The 20,733-nt window shown below is 44.4% G+C and overlaps 2 protein-coding genes across 2 annotated transcripts in view; one reads left to right on the forward strand and one right to left on the reverse strand.

Annotated features, from left to right (window-relative positions):
* The first annotated feature begins 489 nt into the window (after positions 1-489).
* On the forward strand, positions 490-16,894 carry B4GALT4 (UDP-Gal:betaGlcNAc beta 1,4- galactosyltransferase, polypeptide 4). The gene is made up of 6 exons (XM_009998220.1): positions 490-754; positions 2,309-2,541; positions 7,125-7,312; positions 13,730-13,852; positions 16,032-16,136; positions 16,612-16,894. The coding sequence occupies exons 1-6, from the start codon at positions 490-492 to the stop codon at positions 16,751-16,753; spliced, it is 1,056 nt and encodes a 351-aa protein (XP_009996522.1). The 3' UTR covers positions 16,754-16,894.
* A 2,601-nt stretch (positions 16,895-19,495) lies between these two features.
* LOC104389260 (beta-1,4-galactosyltransferase 3-like) overlaps positions 19,496-20,733 on the reverse strand; it is an 11,165-nt gene continuing 9,927 nt past the window's right edge. Inside the window, exons 6-7 of the mRNA XM_009998221.1 lie at positions 20,643-20,733; positions 19,496-19,637 (exon numbers count right to left, since the gene is read on the reverse strand). Of these exons, the coding sequence (XP_009996523.1) occupies positions 19,496-19,637; positions 20,643-20,733 (233 nt within the window). The remainder of the gene's footprint in view (positions 19,638-20,642) is intronic.

Here is a 20,733-nt window from a genome sequence, read left to right on the forward strand (position 1 = left end):
ACTTTACACGGGTGTAACATGGGGCAGTGGCTGCATTTTTTCTCATCTGAAAAAAAAAAAAAAAGAGTGGGAAACAAAGCAGGAAAGTGATTTGCCTAAAATAATGCAGCTGGTTTGTGGCTGAGCTGGGACCAAAACTCAGTGTCTTAGTTTCTGGTGAGCAGTTCATACTTGCTGTTTCTTTTGTGTTCTGTCATGCCTTCTTTTCATGAAATTTCTGAAGATACAGCAGTGGAGGGTGGTAGAAACTAACTCCTTCTTTTTTCTCTTTGTCCAGGTTGAGTTGTATTCTCAGACATCTGAAGAGCAAACAGCACCATGGTTCCATGAATTGTGAAACCACAGGAAGTGTGGTAGCCCTTCCTACCTCCAGCTTTTCTTCCTTACTGTGACATTCTTCTCAGGACTTTTTGCTTTATCCTCACTGGGTACACAGTGGCCTGATTCTGTACCAGAGCAGAGGAAGCAGTTTGCAGACCAGGGAGAGCCATGGCCTTGAGCTTGTACGTCTTACACCTCTTCTATAAGTTCAAAGTGTTGGTGCTTGTCACTTTGTGTTTGATGGTGCTATGGGCCACATTCAGTTACTTTGTGGACTCAAGACAGGAAATTTCTAAAGTTAAGGACATGGTGCAGGATTTCAGAACGGTAACTAGCCTGATGTACAGCCAAAAGGAAGAGAAGTTTGAATCCATTGCTGAAGTTCCTACGGTGAAATTTCAGGGTCCTTGCCCAGCTCTGTCGCCGTATCTGCGTAAGTAATAGTGGTGTCCTCTTCTAACAAGTTGGTACCCCTGATTTGTTTGCGGTTTTGTTTGTTTGGTTTTTTCTTGTTGCTTCCATTTAAAAGTGGCTATTTTACGTTTAGAGTCTTTTCCTGTGAAACAAATACAGTGCAGCCAGCAGCAATAGGCACTTATGGGTGAGCAAGCAGCTTGGGGCACAGCATTGCTGTGCTGGGTCTGGCTGGGATAGCAGCCTGTATGGTGCTGTGTGTCACAGCTGTGGTTGAAACAGCTTAGGTGAAGCACCAGTGTCTTCTTTACTACTGAACAGTGGTTGCACACTGATGCTTTGTCTGTCTCTTCCCTGGCACCCTAAAATCTGGTAGGCTGGGAGTGGTCAAGAGGTTGGGAGGTAACAGCTGGGACAGCTAACCCAAACTGACCTAAGGGATATTCCATACCATATAACCATACCATTTATCATGCTCAGCAAGAAGAAGCTTGGGGAAAGGAGGAAGGGGTGGTTCATGGTTAGTATTTTGTCTTCCCAACAACTGCTATAAGTGCTGAAGCCCTGCTACCCAGGATGTACCCAAATATCTGCCTGCCAATGGGAAGTAATAAAGGACTTCTTTTATGTTGCTTGCACACACAGCTTTTGCTTTTTTTCTTGACTATCTTTATCTCAAGCACAAGCCTTTTCACCTTACCTCAATTTTTTGCCTTTTCATGGTTAGATGTGCTTTTGTTTCTCTTCCTTGACAATTGAAGGACTTCACAACTGTGTTGAGGTTACCACTACTTATGGTGAAGATTTAAACAGATTATTGTTTCCTTGGTTTGGCTATTTTTTAGTCCACTTTTTTTTTGTCTTTTGGTCTTTTCATTATCATGTAATTGTCTTCTTCCTCTTCCTTTTTCTGAACCTGATCAGGGATTTGCTTGGAAGCTGAACTCTTCCCTCCTCTCCAGTCTAGTCTGAAAAGCTGCTAGCTGCACACCCCTGCCCCCAGAATGTATTTGCTTAAGTAAACCACTGCACCTGTAGCCACCACAGTTGCCTGTGCTGTTCTGTTTCATGGGTTTGCTGGTTTTGGAAGGGCTTAGTACAAGAGAAGTGAGGAAAATGTCATCTGGCTACAGGAAGCCTTGGTACATTTTATCTTACAAATTTATAGCCTTAAGCCTGTAATGCTTTTGTTCATGCTTTAAGCAGAGATGGCTTCTCACTGCAACATTTCTATGTCTCTTTTCACTTCCCTCTCCCCTTCTTTGCCCTGGCAGCTCTTTGTGGCTGGTACTCTTGCAGTAGGGTAGTGCTTCTCTTAATTGTTGGGGTATTTTTTAGTATATTTTTAATCATCACTACTCTATAATCAGTTTAAGCAGCTAAATGCTTGATGCTCTCTCCTTCCACTGCCTGTGTAATGTCCTTGTAGCACTACTTTTCTCTTGGAAAGGCAGGGGATCCAGCTTGGGCTTGAAGCTGTGTTTCTCATGCTGGTTACAGAGTGCCTCATTAGGTAACTGGACTAGCTGCAACCAGAAACGACTTGAGAAAGCTTCTTGTGCTTCTCCTACAGGAGGCGCCAGCAAACTCACCTTCAAGGCATCTCTCACACTGGAAGAAGTGCAGAAGGAGAACCCTCAGGTAACCAAGGGCCGGTATCACCCTACAGAGTGCTCAGCATTGCAGCGTGTGGCCATCCTCATCCCACACCGCAACCGAGAGAAGCACCTGCTGTACCTCCTGGAGCACCTCCACCCCTTCTTACAGAGGCAGCAGCTGGACTACGGCATTTATGTTATTCACCAGGTGAGGCAGCTGTGCAGAGGCATGTTTGGGTGGGGATGATGTCAGTGTTCTGCAGTCTAAGGAGGGGCATGCTGCTCCAAGCCTGCTTTGAACAATTCTACTTGTTGAGGGTTGCAGTGATGCACACAGCCATTGCTGGTAGCACTACAGGATCTCAGCTGCTGTTAGCAAAGCTAGGAAGTATTAGCAAACTGTCTTCCACTGGTGTCCGTTTCTCAGTCTAAGTAACTTACTATTTCTGAGTTAGTGTTCAAGGTTTTAGCATCTTTCACGTTACTAATGTGACTCACTTCTCTTGCAGTGTACACAGAGGTAACTAGGCTGACATGTTTTAGATCTTTAAATTTGGAGTTGCTTGGATTGATGACCTTGGTTCGTACCTAACTCTTTTCTCCCATCTGCTTAGCGGCTGTGGTGCTTAGAAAGCTGTGTCTATCATGTGGTTGTACTTTTGCTATCTCAAGCTAAATACACCAGCTACTGCTTGTAGGTGCTTTACGTGCCCAGCAAAGACTGTAGGAAGAAGTAGTCTTGGTAGAGCATTTAGTTCCTGAAACATTTATTAATTTCTTATTTGTATTCTTTCTAGCTCTGCTGAGTCAGTGTTTAAATTTTGGATATACAGACTTGTGCCACATTGTCTTTCATCTAAGGTGTTTACATTCTGGTCATGTGAGCTGAAAGCAGCATAGATTTATTATTTTTTTTAATAATATGTTGTCTTGATCTTTTAGTTTTGGGTTTTTTTCAGACAGGAGAAAAATGTGATAAATTAACAGTTTCTCGTATCTTCTGTTTAAAGAGGCTACAGTTAATTAACCAGTATGAGGCAGTGCATTCTAGAGGAAAGCTAACACTGGCATGGCAGAATAGCAACAAAAGTCATGTCAGGATATACGCTTTCAGTTGGAATAGACTCTTCTTTTGTTGTTTGGAGTTGCCATGTGGCCTGCAGAGTGGGGAAAAAAAGAGGCTTTTTCCTCCATTAGTGTGTACAGTAATCATTCATATAACAGCTCACTCTAACTAGCAGGCAGTGGTTAGTTAGCAGTAAGTCATTGGGAGAATGGGCATAAGTTCCTTCTTAATTGAAATACATGAGCTGGAGAATGGCTGTTGTTATATTAGGAAAAAGTAACACAGCAGTATGAAGGTTTGGTCTGATGTGAGCAGCACAGATTGTCCTAGATTTGTCCTATGAGAATTTTTACTTGGAAGACTTGCTTTTGCTTAGCCTTTCCCTGTAGACAGGCATACCCAAAGACTGCAAAGTGGTTGTAACATAACACTCTTATGGCTAATCCATTTTCATTCTCCATTTGTGATGCCATTAGTTGTTTTAAGTATCTTTTGGGGAAAGAAGGATTTAACTCTTGAAAAAACACAGAGCTTACTTGGGAGGAAGAGAAAGGGCATTTTTTTTTTCCTGTGAGCAATTTAAGGGTATACTCCAGATCTCTTCTTTATGGACTACTTGCAACATTTTGAAAATAGTGTATCTGCCCAAGTGTGCATACATGAGTGCAGTACTGAAAAAAAATGTGAGTTTATAATCCTCGAAGGTGAGTAATTTCTTCCCCAACATAAGTTCATGTTGTGATTGGTGGTATTCTTCCAAAGAAAAGGAAGAAGGACAATTCTCTCATCAAAACAAGTTGACAGTAAACTTTCCTATTTGTTCATCTTATAGTCTAACACTGAAAACTGCCCTTACTGGAAGGCAGTTTGAGCTGTTGTTTTGTTACCTTTGTGCAGGAAGTGGGCTGTGGTGGCTGAATTGATTGACGGGGAGGGCAGAACAGCAGCAGGTAGTAGATGGTGCTGTTGAATTAGGCTTGTTTTGATACCCAATACTGAGTGAAGATCTCTATATGCTCTTTACTGATCATCTGAGTTGTTCACTCAATAACCTGTGTTGTCATCACCAGGAGAAACTGATCTGATGGCTATTTTCATATACAGGTCACTTGTAAAAAACCAAAGAAACAAAAGAAACCAACCAAAAAAACAAAACCAAGAAATCAGGAATTTGACATCAAGGCTTATGGGTGAATTGTATGTAATTTTTTCTTGGAAAGTTCCTTCCCTAACTGACAAGGGAAGCAATTGATTAGCCTTCTCTTAATTTTTCAGAGTGAGCACTAGGCTGTATTTCCATAACTACAGGCCTGGAGCCATAAATCCTATAAACCTTGGTGCAGGAGCAGAAGACTATTGGTGATGTGAGCAAATTGCTGCTTCAGAGCAAAGCATTATTTTTTAGAATGACAAAAACCAGGCTTTCTTTACAACTGCTTTTCCCTAATCCCTACAGCTAACTTCTCTCAGTCTGCAGAGGCCAGCTTCTTTTTTATCTTCCGTGGAGCCTCTTTCTGTCCAGGCACCTTCTAGCAAACGACCCCTTTCTCTTGAATATGATTACTTTATTCTTGAATGACTGTCATGTCAGTTTCTGGCAGTGCAGGGAGGGCTTGGTCCTCTGACTCCCAGGTGGGAACTTGTGGTGACTTACCATTTTGTTCTCATGAGCAGAAAACATTCTATAAGCTGGCATGCGTGTACAGCCCAGTAAAAAATAAATAGCAAGATAAGCATACCTGTTGCTTCAGAGTGGAACAGTGTCATGGTAAGCTTGCAAAACTGCTAGGTGTTTGTATATATATGTGTGTATTCCTCAAATGGTGAAAAGGTATTTTTTTTGAAAAGCAAAGATGTGCTAATGTGTAATAAAAGGAAACAATGAAGACAAAATTCAAGTGAAGCCCTGTGCTAGGGCGAGTCCCTGTGCAGCATAATAATTAGGTGATAGATTAGGAGTTAAAAAAAATCCTGCTTTTTATTTCCAGGAAATACAGTGAGCCCCTTAAGCATTGCTGTCCTCTAAACTGCCTGGACAAGCAGAAAATGTCTGTGGCAGGTGTTCTGACATCTATAAATCAATTAGTAGAGAAGTAATATTTGGGATCTGTGTTTGCTGTGTTTTTCTTTTCCTCCGTTCCCCTTTTTTCCTCCGTTCCCCTTTTTTCCTCCGTTCCCCTTTTTTCCTCCGTTCCCCTTTTTTCCTCCGTTCCCCTTTTTTCCTCCGTTCCCCTTTTTTCCTCCGTTCCCCTTTTTTCCTCCTTTCCCCTTTTTTCCTCCGTTCCCCTTTTTTCCTCCGTTCCCCTTTTTTCCTCCGTTCCCCTTTTTTCCTCCGTTCCCCTTTTTTCCTCCGTTCCCCTTTTTTCCTCCGTTCCCCTTTTTTCCTCCGTTCCCCTTTTTTCCTCCGTTCCCCTTTTTTCCTCCGTTCCCCTTTTTTCCTCCGTTCCCCTTTTTTCCTCCGTTCCCCTTTTTTCCTCCGTTCCCCTTTTTTCCTCCGTTCCCCTTTTTTCCTCCGTTCCCCTTTTTTCCTCCGTTCCCCTTTTTTCCTCCGTTCCCCTTTTTTCCTCCGTTCCCCTTTTTTCCTCCGTTCCCCTTTTTTCCTCCGTTCCCCTTTTTTCCTCCGTTCCCCTTTTTTCCTCCGTTCCCCTTTTTTCCTCCGTTCCCCTTTTTTCCTCCGTTCCCCTTTTTTCCTCCGTTCCCCTTTTTTCCTCCGTTCCCCTTTTTTCCTCCGTTCCCCTTTTTTCCTCCGTTCCCCTTTTTTCCTCCGTTCCCCTTTTTTCCTCCGTTCCCCTTTTTTCCTCCGTTCCCCTTTTTTCCTCCGTTCCCCTTTTTTCCTCCGTTCCCCTTTTTTCCTCCGTTCCCCTTTTTTCCTCCGTTCCCCTTTTTTCCTCCGTTCCCCTTTTTTCCTCCGTTCCCCTTTTTTCCTCCGTTCCCCTTTTTTCCTCCGTTCCCCTTTTTTCCTCCGTTCCCCTTTTTTCCTCCGTTCCCCTTTTTTCCTCCGTTCCCCTTTTTTCCTCCGTTCCCCTTTTTTCCTCCGTTCCCCTTTTTTCCTCCGTTCCCCTTTTTTCCTCCGTTCCCCTTTTTTCCTCCGTTCCCCTTTTTTCCTCCGTTCCCCTTTTTTCCTCCGTTCCCCTTTTTTCCTCCGTTCCCCTTTTTTCCTCCGTTCCCCTTTTTTCCTCCGTTCCCCTTTTTTCCTCCGTTCCCCTTTTTTCCTCCGTTCCCCTTTTTTCCTCCGTTCCCCTTTTTTCCTCCGTTCCCCTTTTTTCCTCCGTTCCCCTTTTTTCCTCCGTTCCCCTTTTTTCCTCCGTTCCCCTTTTTTCCTCCGTTCCCCAAACAACTTCTGTAAGCATTGCTGGCGCAGCTGTCTGAAGTGCCAGTTTCTGAGCTGTTTACTGATAGCACTTCCTGGTAGCCTGATGGGACCTCAGGCTACATACAGGAGCAGCAATAGTAGCGAAATTTCATCCTGCATACTTCTCATGCCCAGATAAACTGTAGCTGTGTTTGTTCATGACAAGTAGGGGTTGAAGGAACACTTTGCACAGTTGGCTGCTCTGGTACTGTACCTGATGTTGTGGGGTAACTCTTTGTTTAAGTGCTGCTGTTAAGGCTGTGACGCACAAATGCTGTTGTGAACTACGTGATTAGAACAAAAGCCCAGGAGCTGTTCTGGTTCAAAAGGTTTGTTGCCTTCTTCAGAGGTTTTTTTCCATTCTCTTCCACAGGCTGGCAGCACCAAATTTAATCGGGCTAAACTGCTGAATGTGGGATACCTAGAGGCCCTAAAAGAAGCAAACTGGGACTGTTTCATTTTCCATGATGTGGATCTGGTGCCAGAAAATGACTTTAACATTTACATGTGTGACAGACAACCAAAGCATCTTGTAGTTGGCAGGAACAACACTGGATACAGGTAGGAAACCAGGAACGTGGAAAGAGTACCAACTGGGAAATGCCAGAGTACTGCTACTGTTCCTCTTCTGATGGAGTTGTCTGCTGGTATCTACCCTTCCTCCTGACATCAGGTTTCTAGTGGTAACACTTCACTTCATGAGTGCGTTATGATAAAAGATAACTGTATGGACATCTCTGCAATCAGCTCTGTGGTCATCTGTACGAATGATCACTGCCATTGTTCTGATTTCTAGGGTGAAGTAAATGGTGTTCCGAGAGGAAAGCAGCATGTGCAGAGACTTTCTGTCAAAGCTAGAAATGCATTTGCAGTCACCTAGTCCTGTGGTTTGATGGTGTGACCTTGGTATAGTGCTAATAAAACTTGCCACTTACCTGTTGCTGCTGAAGGGGTAATATTTGATATTGGGAACTCAAGTGTGAAAATTTGTCAAGGGATACAGTTTTCTTTTGCTTCCATGGCTGGACAGTGTCTAACATGGAATCATTCTGATTTGTAAATGAATCCCCTGAGTGCCAGTGCAATATAAATAATTTAAAGTGAAAAGTCAGGTTCAGTACACCTGAGACAAAAAGGCTGCTAAGCCTGGTGAGTTTAATGACTAGACTGTTTTCATTGAACTTGTTTCTTTCAAGATTTACCCCTTATGTCATTCTAAATATTAATTAGAAATGGGCTTTTCAAAAGCCAATCTCAAAGTACTTCAAGGTAAAGCTCTGCTTTACTTCTGGGCTTCCTTTGTTAAACATATGAGGAAGAGGTGGGCTGTGCAAATTCTCATATACCATAGTAGTTTCCAGTTTGTCTTGATTAAAGAAAGCTTTCAACACTGTCTCCCATAACGTTCCCCTTGACAATGTGATGAAGTATGGACTAGTAAATGGACAGTGAGATTGACTGACTGAAAACTGGGGTTCTGATCAGTAGAACAGTTCAGCTGGAGGTCAGTCACTGGTGATTTAATCCAGAGGTTGGCACTGGGGATGGTACTGGTTAATACCTTCATTAGTAACCTGGACAATAAGGTAGATTGCACCCTCTGCAAGTTTTCAAAAGATAGAAATCTTGGAGGGATGATTGAGGTAGCAGAAACTTTGGCAAACTGGATAGTGTGGCCAACAGGAATCTAAAGAAGTTCAACAAAAGGAAATGCAAAGTCCTGCACCTGGAGATTAGTAACACCATGCACTAGTAAGTGCTGGAGGCCAACTGTCTGGAAAGTAGCTTTACAGAAAAGGAATCTAGACCAGCAGTGTGCCCTTGTGATAAAAACCAGTATCATCTTGGGCTGCATTAGGAGGGTTGTTGTCAGCAGGTTGAAGGAGATGGTTTTTCCTTTCTACTCAGTATCACTGAGGAGATAGCTGGAGTGCTGTGTCCAGTTCTGGGTTCCCCAGCACCATAAAAATGTGAACATGCTGGAGCAAGTCCAGAGAAGAGCCACAAAGATGACTAAGGGGTTGCAGCATCTGATACACCATTTCGGTGAAGCCACTGAAGCAAGGGACACCAAAGCAAGGGATTGTGCTGGTTGGCCCCCTTCTGCAGCAGCTAAACTGCAAGGAAAACCTCAGCAAAACAGAGGAAGAGAAGGTGAGAGAGGGAGAAACGGAGACAGTGGGAGGGAGTCAGTCCCAGCCCCTATCCCTGGGCATGGAGTGAGAGCTTCTGGGGAGCTGCCCCATGCATTAGGACTGCCTCTGCTAAGAACAAAAGGAAGGTAATTGTTGTAGAAGATTCTCTTTTGAGGGGAGCTGAGGCCCCCATATGCCGCCCAGACCCAACCCTCAGGGAGGTCCGCTGCCTCCCTGGGGCCCAGGTTAGCGATGTTACTGAGAAACTCCCAGGCGTGGTGCAACTCTGATTACTACCCACTAGTGCTCATGCAGGTGGGCACTGATGGTGGGCACCAAGGCAAGTCCCAGGGTGATGAAAAGGGATTTCAGAGAAGTAGGCTGAATGCTTGCGGGATCAGGAGCACAGGTGGTCTTTTCCTCAGTTGCTTCAGTGGCAGGAAAAGCTGAAAGGACTAGGAAGACACAACTGATTAATGTATGGCTTAGAGGCTGGTGCTGTCAGATGAACTGTGGGTTTTTCAATCATGGAGATGTTTACAGGGCACCAGGTCTGCTAGCAAACAATGGCATAGAGCTGTCAACAAGGGGGAAAAGGATTGTTTGCCAGGAGTTAGGGGGCTTATTGAGAGCTTTAAACTAGACTTGAAGAGGGTGGGGGATAAAATTCCTGGATGTTTGATTTCCAGGACACTGGGCCTACTGGCATTGGATAGGAAGACCCTGTCCCACAGGGGACAAAGGGTCCTAGGGCAGGAGTTAACAGGGCTCATTCACAGAGCTTTAAGCTAGATTTGAAGTGGGAGGGGGTTGTAGCTGGGTTTGAACTAGTAGGGCATTGTTCTAGTATTAATGAAGGCCTCACGCCTCCCAGCGTGCCACCAGCGTGCTCAGCTTGCTCCCTGAAATGCCTCTACACCAATGCACACAGTATGGGGAATAAACAGGAGGAGTTAGAGGTCTATGTGTGCTCTAAGGGTTATGTTCTGGTGGCAATTACAGAGACATGATGGGACAGCTCACATGACTGGAATGTGGTCATGGATGGCTGTGTCCTTTCTAGGAAAGACAGGTCAGTGAAGCGAGGTGGTGGAGTTGCTCTTTATGTGAGAGAGCAACTAGAATGTATTGAGCTCAGTCCAGGGGCCCATGAGGAGCAAGTGGAAAGTCTGTGGGTACGAATTAAGGGGCAGGCTGGCATGGGTGATACAGTTGTGGGGGTCTATTACAGACCTCCTGATCAGGATGAGGAATTTGACAAGGTTTTCTACAGGCAGCTGAAAGCAGCCTGACAATTACAGGCCTTGGTCCCCATGGGGGATTTTAACTACCCAGATACCTGCTGGAAGGCCTATACAGCCAGCCGTTCACAGTCTAGGAGGTTCCTCCAATGTATCGATGATAACTTCTTGATACAAATGGTGGACAAACCAACTAGGAGAGGAACGCTGCTGGATCTTGTACTCACCAACAAGGAGGGTCTGTTTGAAGCAGTGATGGTCACTGGCAGCCTTGGCTGCAATGGTCACAAGATGGTGGAGTGCAGGACCCTGTGTGGGAGGAACAGAATACCTAGTGGGACCAGAACCGTGGACTTCCGCAGGGCCAACTTTGGCTTCCTCAATCAATTGTTAAGAGAAGTGCCATGGGACAGGGTACTAGATGGTAAAGGGGCTCAAGATAGTTGGTCAACATTGAAGGACCACTTCTTGCAAGCTCAGGATCAGAGCATCCCAATGGGTAGGAAATCAAGTAAGGGAGCCAGGAGACCCGCATGGTTAAACAAGGGACTGCTGAGCAAACTCAAGTGGAAGAAGAGACTCTATGGATCATGGAGGGAGGGGCTGGCCACTTGGGAGGAATATAGGACTGTTGTCCGAGGATGTAGGGAGGCAATTAGGAAAGCTAAGGCCTCCTTGGAACTAAACTTTGCAAGTGAGGTCAAAGACAATGGAAAGGGCTTCTTTAAATACATTGCAGATAGAACTAACACCAGAGGCAATACAGGCCCGCTGCTGAATGAGGTGGGTGCCCTGGTGACAGAAGATATAAAGAAGGCAGAGGTACTCAATGTCTTCTTTGTCTCTGTCTTTACTCCTGCAGACTCTCCCCAGGAGCCCCAGATCTCTAAAGCCCCAGAAGAAGTCAGGATGAAGGAGGAGTTTGCTTTGGTAGATGAGGATTGGGTTAGGGATCAGTTAAGCGATCTGGACATCCATAAATCGATGGGTCCAGATGGAATGCACCCACAGGTGCTGAGGGAGCTGGCAGAGGTCATTGCTAGCCCAGTCTCCATCATATTTGGTAAGTTGTGGGCAACAGGAGAGGTGCCCAAGGACTGGAGGACAGCAAATGTCACTCCAGTCTACAAAAAGGGCAAGGAGGACCCGGGTAACTGTAGACCAGTCAGCCTCACCTCCCTCCCTGTAAAGGTGATGGGAAAACTTGGCGCTATCTCTAGGCCTCATCTCAAGGATGAGAGGGTCATTAAGAGCAGTCAACCTGGTTTTACCAAGGGGAAGTCATGTTTGACCAACCTTGTAGCTTTCTATGAGGAAGTAAACAGGTGGATAGATGATGGTAGGGTGGTAGATATGGTTTATCTTGATTTCAGTAAAGCATTTGACACCATCTCCCACAGCATCCTTGTAGATAAACTGAGGAAGTGTGGTCTTGATAATCAGGTAGTGAGGTGGATCATGAACTGGTTGAAAGGAAGAAGTCAGAGAGATGTGGTCAATGGGACAGAACCTAGTTGGAGGTCTGTGACTAGTGGAGTCCCTCAGGGGTTGGTACTGGAACCAGTACTGTTCAATATATTCATCAACGACCTGGATGAGGGAACAGAGTGTGCCCTCAGCAAGTTTGCTGATGACACTAAACTGGGAGGAGTGGCTGACACACCAGAAGGCTGTGCTGCCATTCAGAGAGACCTGGACAGGCTGGAGAGTTGGGCAGGGAGAAACTTGATGAAATTCAACAAGGGCAAGTGTAGAGTCTTGCATCTGGGGAAGAACAACCCCATGTACCAGTACAGGTTGGGGGCTGAGCTGCTGGAGAGCAGTGTAGGAGAAAGGGACCTGGGGGTCCTGGTGGACAGGAGGATGACAATGAGCCAGCAATGTGCCCTTGTGGCCAAGAAGGCCAATGGCATCCTTGGGGTGTATTAGAAAGGGTGTGGTTAGTAGCTCAAGGGAGGTTCTCCTCCCCCTCTATTCTGCCTTGGTGAGGCCGCATCTGGAATATTGTGTCCAGTTCTGGGCCCCTCAGTTCAAGAAGGACAGGGAACTGCTTGGAAGAGTCCAGAACAGAGCCACAAAGATGATGGAGTGGAACATCTCCCTGATGAGGAAAGGCTGAGAGAGCTGGGTCTCTTTACCTTGGAGGAGACAGAGGAGGGACCTCATCAATGTTTACAAATATGTTAAGGGTGAGTGTCTGGAGGATGGAGCCAGGCTTTTTTAAGTGATGTCCAGTGATAGGACAAGGGGCAATGGATGCAAACTGGAACATAGGAGGTGCCGTGTAAACATCAGAAAAAAACTTCTTTCCTGTGAGAGTGACAGAGCCCTGGGACAGGCTGCCCAGAGAGGTTGTGTAGTCTTTCACTGGAGACATTCAAAACCTGCCTGGACATGTTCCTGTGTAATGTGCTCTAGGTGACCCTGCTCTGGCAGGGGGGTTGGACTAGATGATCTTCAAGGTCCCTTCCAACCCCTAAGATTCTGTGATATGTGAAGAGAGGCTGAAAGTGCTGTGACTGTCCAGCCTGGAGCAGAGAAGGCAGAGGAGGATCTTGTCAATGCATATACAGGTAGAAGGGAGTAAAGAAGGTGAAGCCAGACTCTTTGCAGTGAAAGGCAAGAGGCAATGGACACAAACCAAAATACAGGAAATGTTATTTTAACATAGACAAAAGCTTTTTTTACTTTGAGGATAGTCAAATACTGGAACACGCTGCCCGGACAGGTTGTGTAGTCTTATCCTTGAAGATGCTCAGAACCTGAATGGAAACACTCCTCTGCAACTCACTTTAGCAGACCCTGCTCTTAGCAGAGGGGTTGGACTAGCTGATCTTCAGAGACCCTTCCTAAGCTCTGCAGTTCTCTTGTGATGCTATGACAAGAGCAAAATTTTCCAAGGAAAAACAGTCTATGAGGAAGGTTGCATGTGCTGATTTTTTAAGTGGTTTTAAATTAGATTAATTGTAAACCAGAAATTAACCATTGTGCCTTTGTTAGTCTGGTCTGCAAATTGCCATAATTATAAAAATTATGTAAGAATATAAATAAGCATAATATGTAAATGACTTTTTAAAGTAGACACGGTTTCCAGGAGAAGGTAGAAGTTAGAGATTATTCTGAGCTTCATGACACTAGGTTACTAAGTAACTTGCACTGTACCTTACCTTGGAATTGGTCCTGTGATATTCCTAGCTGGAGGTGAGGTCCTGTAGCACAGGCCCCCTGGCTGTGATCTGATTTCATTCCAAGTTTGTCAGATTCAGCTTTAAGACAGTCAGTGGCATTTGCATGTAGCTTAGTTTCTTTTCTACTCATCACAGTCCTTGAGGTGAAATGCCTTTTTGGCTGGTAAGAGGACTTATGTAAAGAGAGAGAAACTATTGAAGGCAGCTACAGTCAGGTGGAGAGTTAACTTTTTCTGGCCTGAAGCCAATCATCTTCCTTTTATGAGAAGAGGAAGAGAACAAGACCTACCTTACGGATTTATGTGCCTCCGACTTTGAAGGACAGCTCTAAATTCAGAGTTTCAGGGTGATATTGTCCTTGTTGGTAGAACTTAACTTCTAATTTTTAATTCTCTCTTCTTTGTGTACTTCTAGGTTACGATACGCGGGATATTTTGGCGGTGTAACTGCTCTAACAAAAGATCAGTTTTCCAAGGTGAATGGATTCTCTAACAACTACTGGGGTTGGGGTGGAGAAGATGACGACCTTCGAATCAGGTAATAAAAAAATCTTATCACATTTGAAACAAAAAAAAGAAGTTCCACCTAGTCTCCAAAGGTGGAACACTACAGGAGCCTTCAACACAGTGTTGCAGTAGGGATGTAGAGTGTGAGATGCAGTTCTGAGAACAGTTTCCCCTTTGAAAAGCTTGGGCATGCCTGAGACCTGGTATTCCTCTTGACAGCACTGTTGGGCAGGTGTGGGTTATGTTGGGATTTTTTTTTTTTTTTTAAATTTGGTGGGGTTTTGGGGTTTTTTTTGGTTGGTTTATTTTGTTTTTTCTTAGCCATATGGTATTTATATTCTCTCTTGGAAATTGGTAATAACTGAAATAGTAAGATTGAAGTCTGGAGTGTCATGTGCCAGAAACAAATGTATTGAATTCCAACACTTTACAAGAGCATGGGAGTGTTCTTGTGGAATTGGTTTTTTTTGCATTTATTGACTATCATGATTTGTTCCAAGCAGGGCTTAGTTTGTATGTGGGTGGTGTTGATTATAGTTAAGATAGTAACTTGAATTTTAGAAATACCCTTTGCTCTTGTTAAAACTAGCTTTGAAGATGTGCTTGTCACAGTAGAAGAAACTAGTTTGTTTGAGGGGTTTATTGGGACAAAGAAGTCAAAACTTTGATCTTTTGCCCATTACCTAAGGAATAAATGTCATTGCTGCTAGTGGAGGAAGAGGGGGGGAGAGGGCGCACCCAAACAACAACAAAAGCCCCCACAAAGTCTGCTGGCAGCACCTGTCAATTTGTAACTTGGGTATGCTTTGTCATTCTTAAGAATTTGTCTTTTCAAATGCTTATATTTAAAAACATTATATTTAAACAAACATTGGGAACATAAAGTCCATATCCCTGGTTCCCAAGAAGTGTCACAGTTAATGAGTGAACAAAGATGATAGTGGAGGTTTGCAAATGTTTCTGTGGGCAGCAGAGAACCAGCTGTGCAACGGATCAGCAGGATTTAAAGAGGGTGGTTTGAATCAAGTGCTGCTTGCTTGTGTGTGGCACCTCATAACTTTGCATCTGTTGTGGTCTTGGCGTGGAAGCCGAATCGTATGGCCCAGATTGCACACTGCAACTGGACTTGGCTCGTGCCTTTCCTCTTGGGAAGATCTTGGACTGGGCTGGTGACAGCGCGCAGGTGGTAGGCAATGGGAAGCGCGCTGACGGGGTGGGTAGTTGTGCAGAGATTATTGCAGCCTTTCTCTGTGAGGACAGCAGATGGCAGCATCCCCCTTGGTATCTTCAAGAAGTCGGGGTGGCCTGCTCTTAGGTCCTACTGTTTTGCTTCTCTGCTAAATGTCATTGTCTCCTTTAGGCCACATCCTCAGGTGTGCATCGCAAAGAGATACTTAATATAATCTGCTGTATTTGCTAACTGACTGCTACAGTCAGTTACTGGGAAGCTGTAGGGGATCAGTTTCTTTAGTTCTTGGTTTCCATTTGCTCTTTCAGCTGCTGATATGACTAGCAAAGCCTGGACTATTACTTAATTCCATTGTCTGGAAGTTAACTCTTTCTGCAAAATTGTTATGCTCCACAGATATGTTTAAGGCCAAAAGTTCCAAATGCCTGATGCCAGACACATAAATTCATGCATGGGGCTTTGTGTTTCTGGCACTATTCTCAGAAAGGTTTCTCCATGTCAACAAAACCCAGTTTTGCAGCCATCTGTCAAAAAAGAAAAGAAGCTTTTTTTTGGTGTCTTTTGTTTTATAAATGGAGAACTACTCAGTATTAGAGGCTTTATTGCAGGAGTTGAGATGAACTTGTTGCAAAGTGTGCAATCCTGCTAAAGGCCTCCTTAGGTTCAGTACAGGGTATACAAACTAGGGCAGTACAAACTAGAGCAGACAATACTAATTTAAATGTACTCTGTTGTATAACATGTGCTTCAAGTTCTACATGATCTCTACTCCAGTAGCTACCTTTTTCTGTTCAAAAGGAAGGGGCATCTCTCACCCTATTGGACCTGTTCTCCAGAAACTCAACTCTGAGCTCTCTGGCAAAACAGGTTGTGGAAGAGATGGCAGATGAGCTTCTTCCAGCTCTGTGCTTGCTTCCCTGGCATCTATAAGAGATGGTTCTCCAAATATTTTGTGGGTTTTGTCCCCTTAAGAGTTTGTTTATAGGTGACATCTTGCTTATGGCACTGTTGCTTCTTCCAGGGTTGAGATGCAGAAAATGAAGGTGGTGAGGCCATCTGCTGCTGTAGCCAGGTACACAATGATCTTCCACAAACGAGACCATGGTAATGAGGAGAATGCAGAGAGGTGAGTCAAGAACAGCGTTCTACCTTGCATTGTCTTGGAATGTGGCTAGGAGCCAGGCACCTGGGGACCAAGTTCTTTGCTCTAGGCCTTAATAGGTGGTACCCAGAGACCTGGGGTCACAGAGGCCCTTTGACATCACTGTTCACAGCTGGCAGTTGTTGTTCTATACATGAGATCTACCTAGAATTGACCAGGTGATGTTCCTTAGAAAATTCCAAAGTTATAGTTACATTAATTTTATTTGAGCATATGATTTCAGAGATTAAATGGCTTAACCCACCTCCTCCCAAACTAAAGGACTTTTCTTTCCCATGTCTGACTGTCTGTGATCAGAACAGGAAAAGCATGTTTTTTATGTTCCCAGTAGATACAGAATGGCTGTGGCTTTGCTTTCAAGTTTACTAGTAGTGGGTAAGACCTTAAAACTCTTCTCCTCTGCATGTCAATGTAAGATTTTTCTCCTCTTTGTCCTCAGGATGAAGCTTCTACGTCAGGTATCTAGAACATGGAAAAGAGATGGGCTGAACTCTTGTTCATATAAACTACTTTCAGTGGAACACAACCCCTTATACGTCAACATCACGGTGGATTTCAGAATGCAGCCCAAGGTCTCATAAGGGCAAGCACCACACAGGTTATTGGAAGAGGCATCAGATCATGTTTGTGGTTACTGTTAGAGCAGATGGCTCCTGGCACTCTGCTTTAAAGTGTCCTTCAGTAGCAGGGAAGAAAGTTTTTCTTCACAGCATCTAATTGGTTGGTTGAGAATTTCCTTTTGTGAGGGACTGGTCCTTGTATTCTTCTATGCACTTTCTGCTGGGACACTTGTAGAAGTGTCCTTGTTTGGGCTGGTCCAGTGGAAGGACTTGAACTAAGTCCTGAAAAAAAAAAAGTTTATTATTGCAACTATTCCTACACTTACTTGTTGCAGGGGAAAGGCAGCCTAGCACTGCCAACACTGCTGTGACTTCAGAAGGAACAGGTCAGTTGTTTCCCAGTAGAAGCACAAGAATTTTTCACGAACTAAAAACTTGTTGAGAACAGCTAATTTTTTCCAGCCTGAGGAAAAACTGCTTATGTCTGAGGGAAGGGCAATCATGGTTAATGGATGAAAAGATGTTAAAAATCTCTCAATAAATACGCTCCATTGAATTTAAAAGGCTTCTCTTGTCCTGAGAGCTCAGCTCACCCTGCTGTGGGTGGGACTGCTGAAGTGCCCTGTGGCAAAATGGAAGTCTCAGTTCCGCAGCAGGCTTTGTGATACTCTGGAGGGATCTGCAAAGACATGCAGTAGCAACTGTGTTAGATGGCAAAAAAATTGCTGTCCCATGTTTTTTAATGCTTTGGGCCACACAGAGGACATATTTGTATATGTACCCAGGCCCTTATTACTTGCTACTCTTGTTTTAGAAAACTGGACTTCTGCAAGGCTTTTGACATGGTCCCCCACAACATCCTGCTCGCTAAATTGGAGAGATATGGGTTTGATGGGTGGACTGTTCAGTGGGTAAGGAACTGGCTAGATGGTCTTGCCCAGAGGGTAGTGGTCAGTGGCTCCAGATGATGCCCACCACAAGTGGTGTCCCTCAGGGGTCAGTGCTGGGCCCAGTGTTGTTTAATATCTTCATTAACTATACTGACAGTGGCATTGAGAGCACCCTCAGCAAGTTTGCTGATGACACCAAGCTGGGTGGTGTGGTTGATATGCCAGAGGGATGGGATGCCATCCAGAGGGGCCTGGACAAGCTAGAGAAGTGGGCCCAGGTGAAACTCATGAGGTTCAACAAGGCCAAATGCAGAGTGCTGCACCTGGGCCAAGGTAACCCAAGATAAGAATACAGGCTGGGAGAGGTCACACTTGAGAGCAGCCCTGTGGAAAAGGACCTGGGGGTACTAGTGGATCAAAAGCTGGACATGAGTCACCAATTGCAGCTGCAGCCCAGAAGGCCCAAGTACTAAGCTGGAACTCTATGATCTTTAAGGTCCCTTCCAATTCAAAAAAAATTCTGTGATTCTGGTGCAAGTCTGTGGTTAACTGCACTATGCTGTACTCCAGTATGCTGTAGGATTTCTGCTCAAAGCTTGAGCAGAGCACCTTCCTTCCTGCCTTATACCTAACTGTCCTTATGCCTGCTTGTTGGCTATGCATCCCTTGGTGGTAGGTGTGAAGCCAGGGTTGGGAGTGTTTCTTCTAGACACAGTGTCTTAAGAATTACATGACCAAAAGCAACCTCTGGTTACAATAATACTGAAAAAGGGTTATCTACCTGGCTGATGTGTCCTTCCAACTGTAGAGAAGGCCAATGCTTTAAGTCAGTTCTTAGGTGTTAGCAGGATAGATGCATCTTGCTCTTCAGTGAACAGGGACTTGTAGATACTAAAAGTAACAAGCAAAGTGCCCTGTGTCATGCTTGCAAAATAACTGGACCTGGCAGGCAGTGCCTACTTACTGATGTTCTAGAGAATGGAGGCTTAAAGAAAGGGCAAGGTCTTGGGGAGACTCTGTCAATCTCACAGTCAGGTAAGTACAAATGCACTTCTGCCAGGGTCACAGCTCCACTGTTGACACATTTGACTTTAGTTTTGCCTCTAGTATTTCATTTCTCAGAAGTATTTTATGTTGAAGACAGATCAACCTTGAAAGATAAATTATGTTTGAGGAACAGCTGAAATACTGGATTAATTTCCCTACTCTGAGCAGGAGGTTAGACTAGGTGACAGCCTCAGGTCCCATCCAGCCTGAATTACTTACAGCTACAATGAAAACATTCAGACACTGATGGCCAGGAAAAAACCCAAGGACTTAAGCTCTGTTTTCTTCTGGTTTCAGAGCAGCTTTCTCCTTTATTACACTCTTATTAAATAGTCCAGAAAATCTTAATCCAAACACAAATTTCCATTTATTTTACTCAAATTCACAAAAGATATTCATGGAACTGTAACTGACTTCAACACTTTCTCAAAATAAAGCACTTCAGAAGCCCATCTGACAGAACAGCTTGCATCCCAATCAACACTTAAGGATGAAGCAGAACAGAGCTATCCAGCTCCTAAAAACTTGGGTCAGCTTATTGTCCAGGAGACCTTGATTCCCACAGGCAGGGATGAGGTGGGTCTGAATCAGTACTTTTACAGTGCTTGGACAATGTTTACAGTAGTCACAGCCTGATTAGTTATCATACCCTGTTCCTGAAGCCTTTTCTTCTAAATGTTAAACAGTCAGAAGAAAAGTGAAATGTGTGCAAGACAGCAGGATCAGTCCCAGGTGGTGCAGATCCCACACCAGTACAGGAGGTAGAGGCTGAATGCCTGTAGGCCTCCTGCCATGCTGAGCCCAAACTGCTTTTGTTTTCATTCTCTTAAGAAAATGGGGGAACATATCCAATGTCCACAGTGATATTAGTATAAAGAGGATGCTTTGTCTTGGAAAGGAGCTTGAACTCTAATGAATTCATCCCATCATCCTTCCATGTTTTTCTGGTGTCATGTCGGGAAGCAGGCCTGAAGAAGGAAGAACACCTGTGGTTAGAAGAACAAAGGTGATACTTGCAACTCAAGCTGCAGAAGAAATGCTTGTCTTTCCAAAGGGAGCAGGGGCCTAACAGGTTAAATCTGCTAGCAGAAAAGCCTCAAGAAAATTCTTCTCACATGATAAAAAGGAGAGAGAAAAGGCATTTTATAAGACTAAACAGACTGGAGTAAGTTCATGCTGAGTATTATATATATAGATGACAATTTGCACTGGAACCTAATCACACAGGTAGAGCAGTGAGGTGGCAACTACAGTCTGCAATAAACAGGAAACTGGCAGCAGTTTAGAGAGGCCTGGGAGTGCAACACAGGCCTGCAGCAGTGGGGTACACAGGCTGCTGGGGGGTAGGTTTTCTGAGAGGGTTGTCATGGAAACCTGAGTTTTGAGATGACAGAGGGAAGTTTGTCTGCACTGGCAGTATGAGAAGCCTCCACCATGCTTGACCCAGCACCTTCCTCCTGCTCTCTTACATAAAACTGAATCTTTGCTAAGGTCTCATAGCACCTTCCTCATATCTTCCAAATAGAATGCTGCTTTCCACTATTTTAATGGTATGTTGTAAATCCACATGGATTGAAGAGCAAATTGTATTACAGGGAAGTTGTAACAATGTCTCTTCAAATTGGACTTACCCTATTTACAAGAGAAGCATCAAATTATTCAGGGAACAAATATTTTTTAGGCAGTATTTTTTAAGTCTGATATGTATTAGTTTCTGAGCCAGCATCTGACCTTAACAACAGGAAAAAAGTAGGAAACTAGAAGTAACCCTTCAAATGCAGAGACAGGAGTAGTATTACTCAGTTGAAACTAACTGGGAGCCTTCTTGAAACAGCCACTTTAAAGCTGGAAAAGCTGCAGTGTCCTTGGGTATACTTTCTGCCTGTTCTGAGAAAGATGATGGTAACTGTCAACCTGCCACAAGGCAAACAGAAACCTCCTTCCTGCTCCCTCCCCACCCCCTTAACAGTTACCTTCTCCAGGACTCTTGTTTCTCTTTCTCTTCATTGTAATTCATCACTTTGTATCGTCCAAGCTGAGGTGATGTCCGGACTATTTTCATTC

The sequence above is a fragment of the Chaetura pelagica genome, unplaced genomic scaffold, assembly GCF_000747805.2.
Source record: "Chaetura pelagica isolate M959 unplaced genomic scaffold, ChaPel_1.0 scaffold65, whole genome shotgun sequence".
Classification (NCBI taxonomy): domain Eukaryota; kingdom Metazoa; phylum Chordata; class Aves; order Apodiformes; family Apodidae; genus Chaetura; species Chaetura pelagica.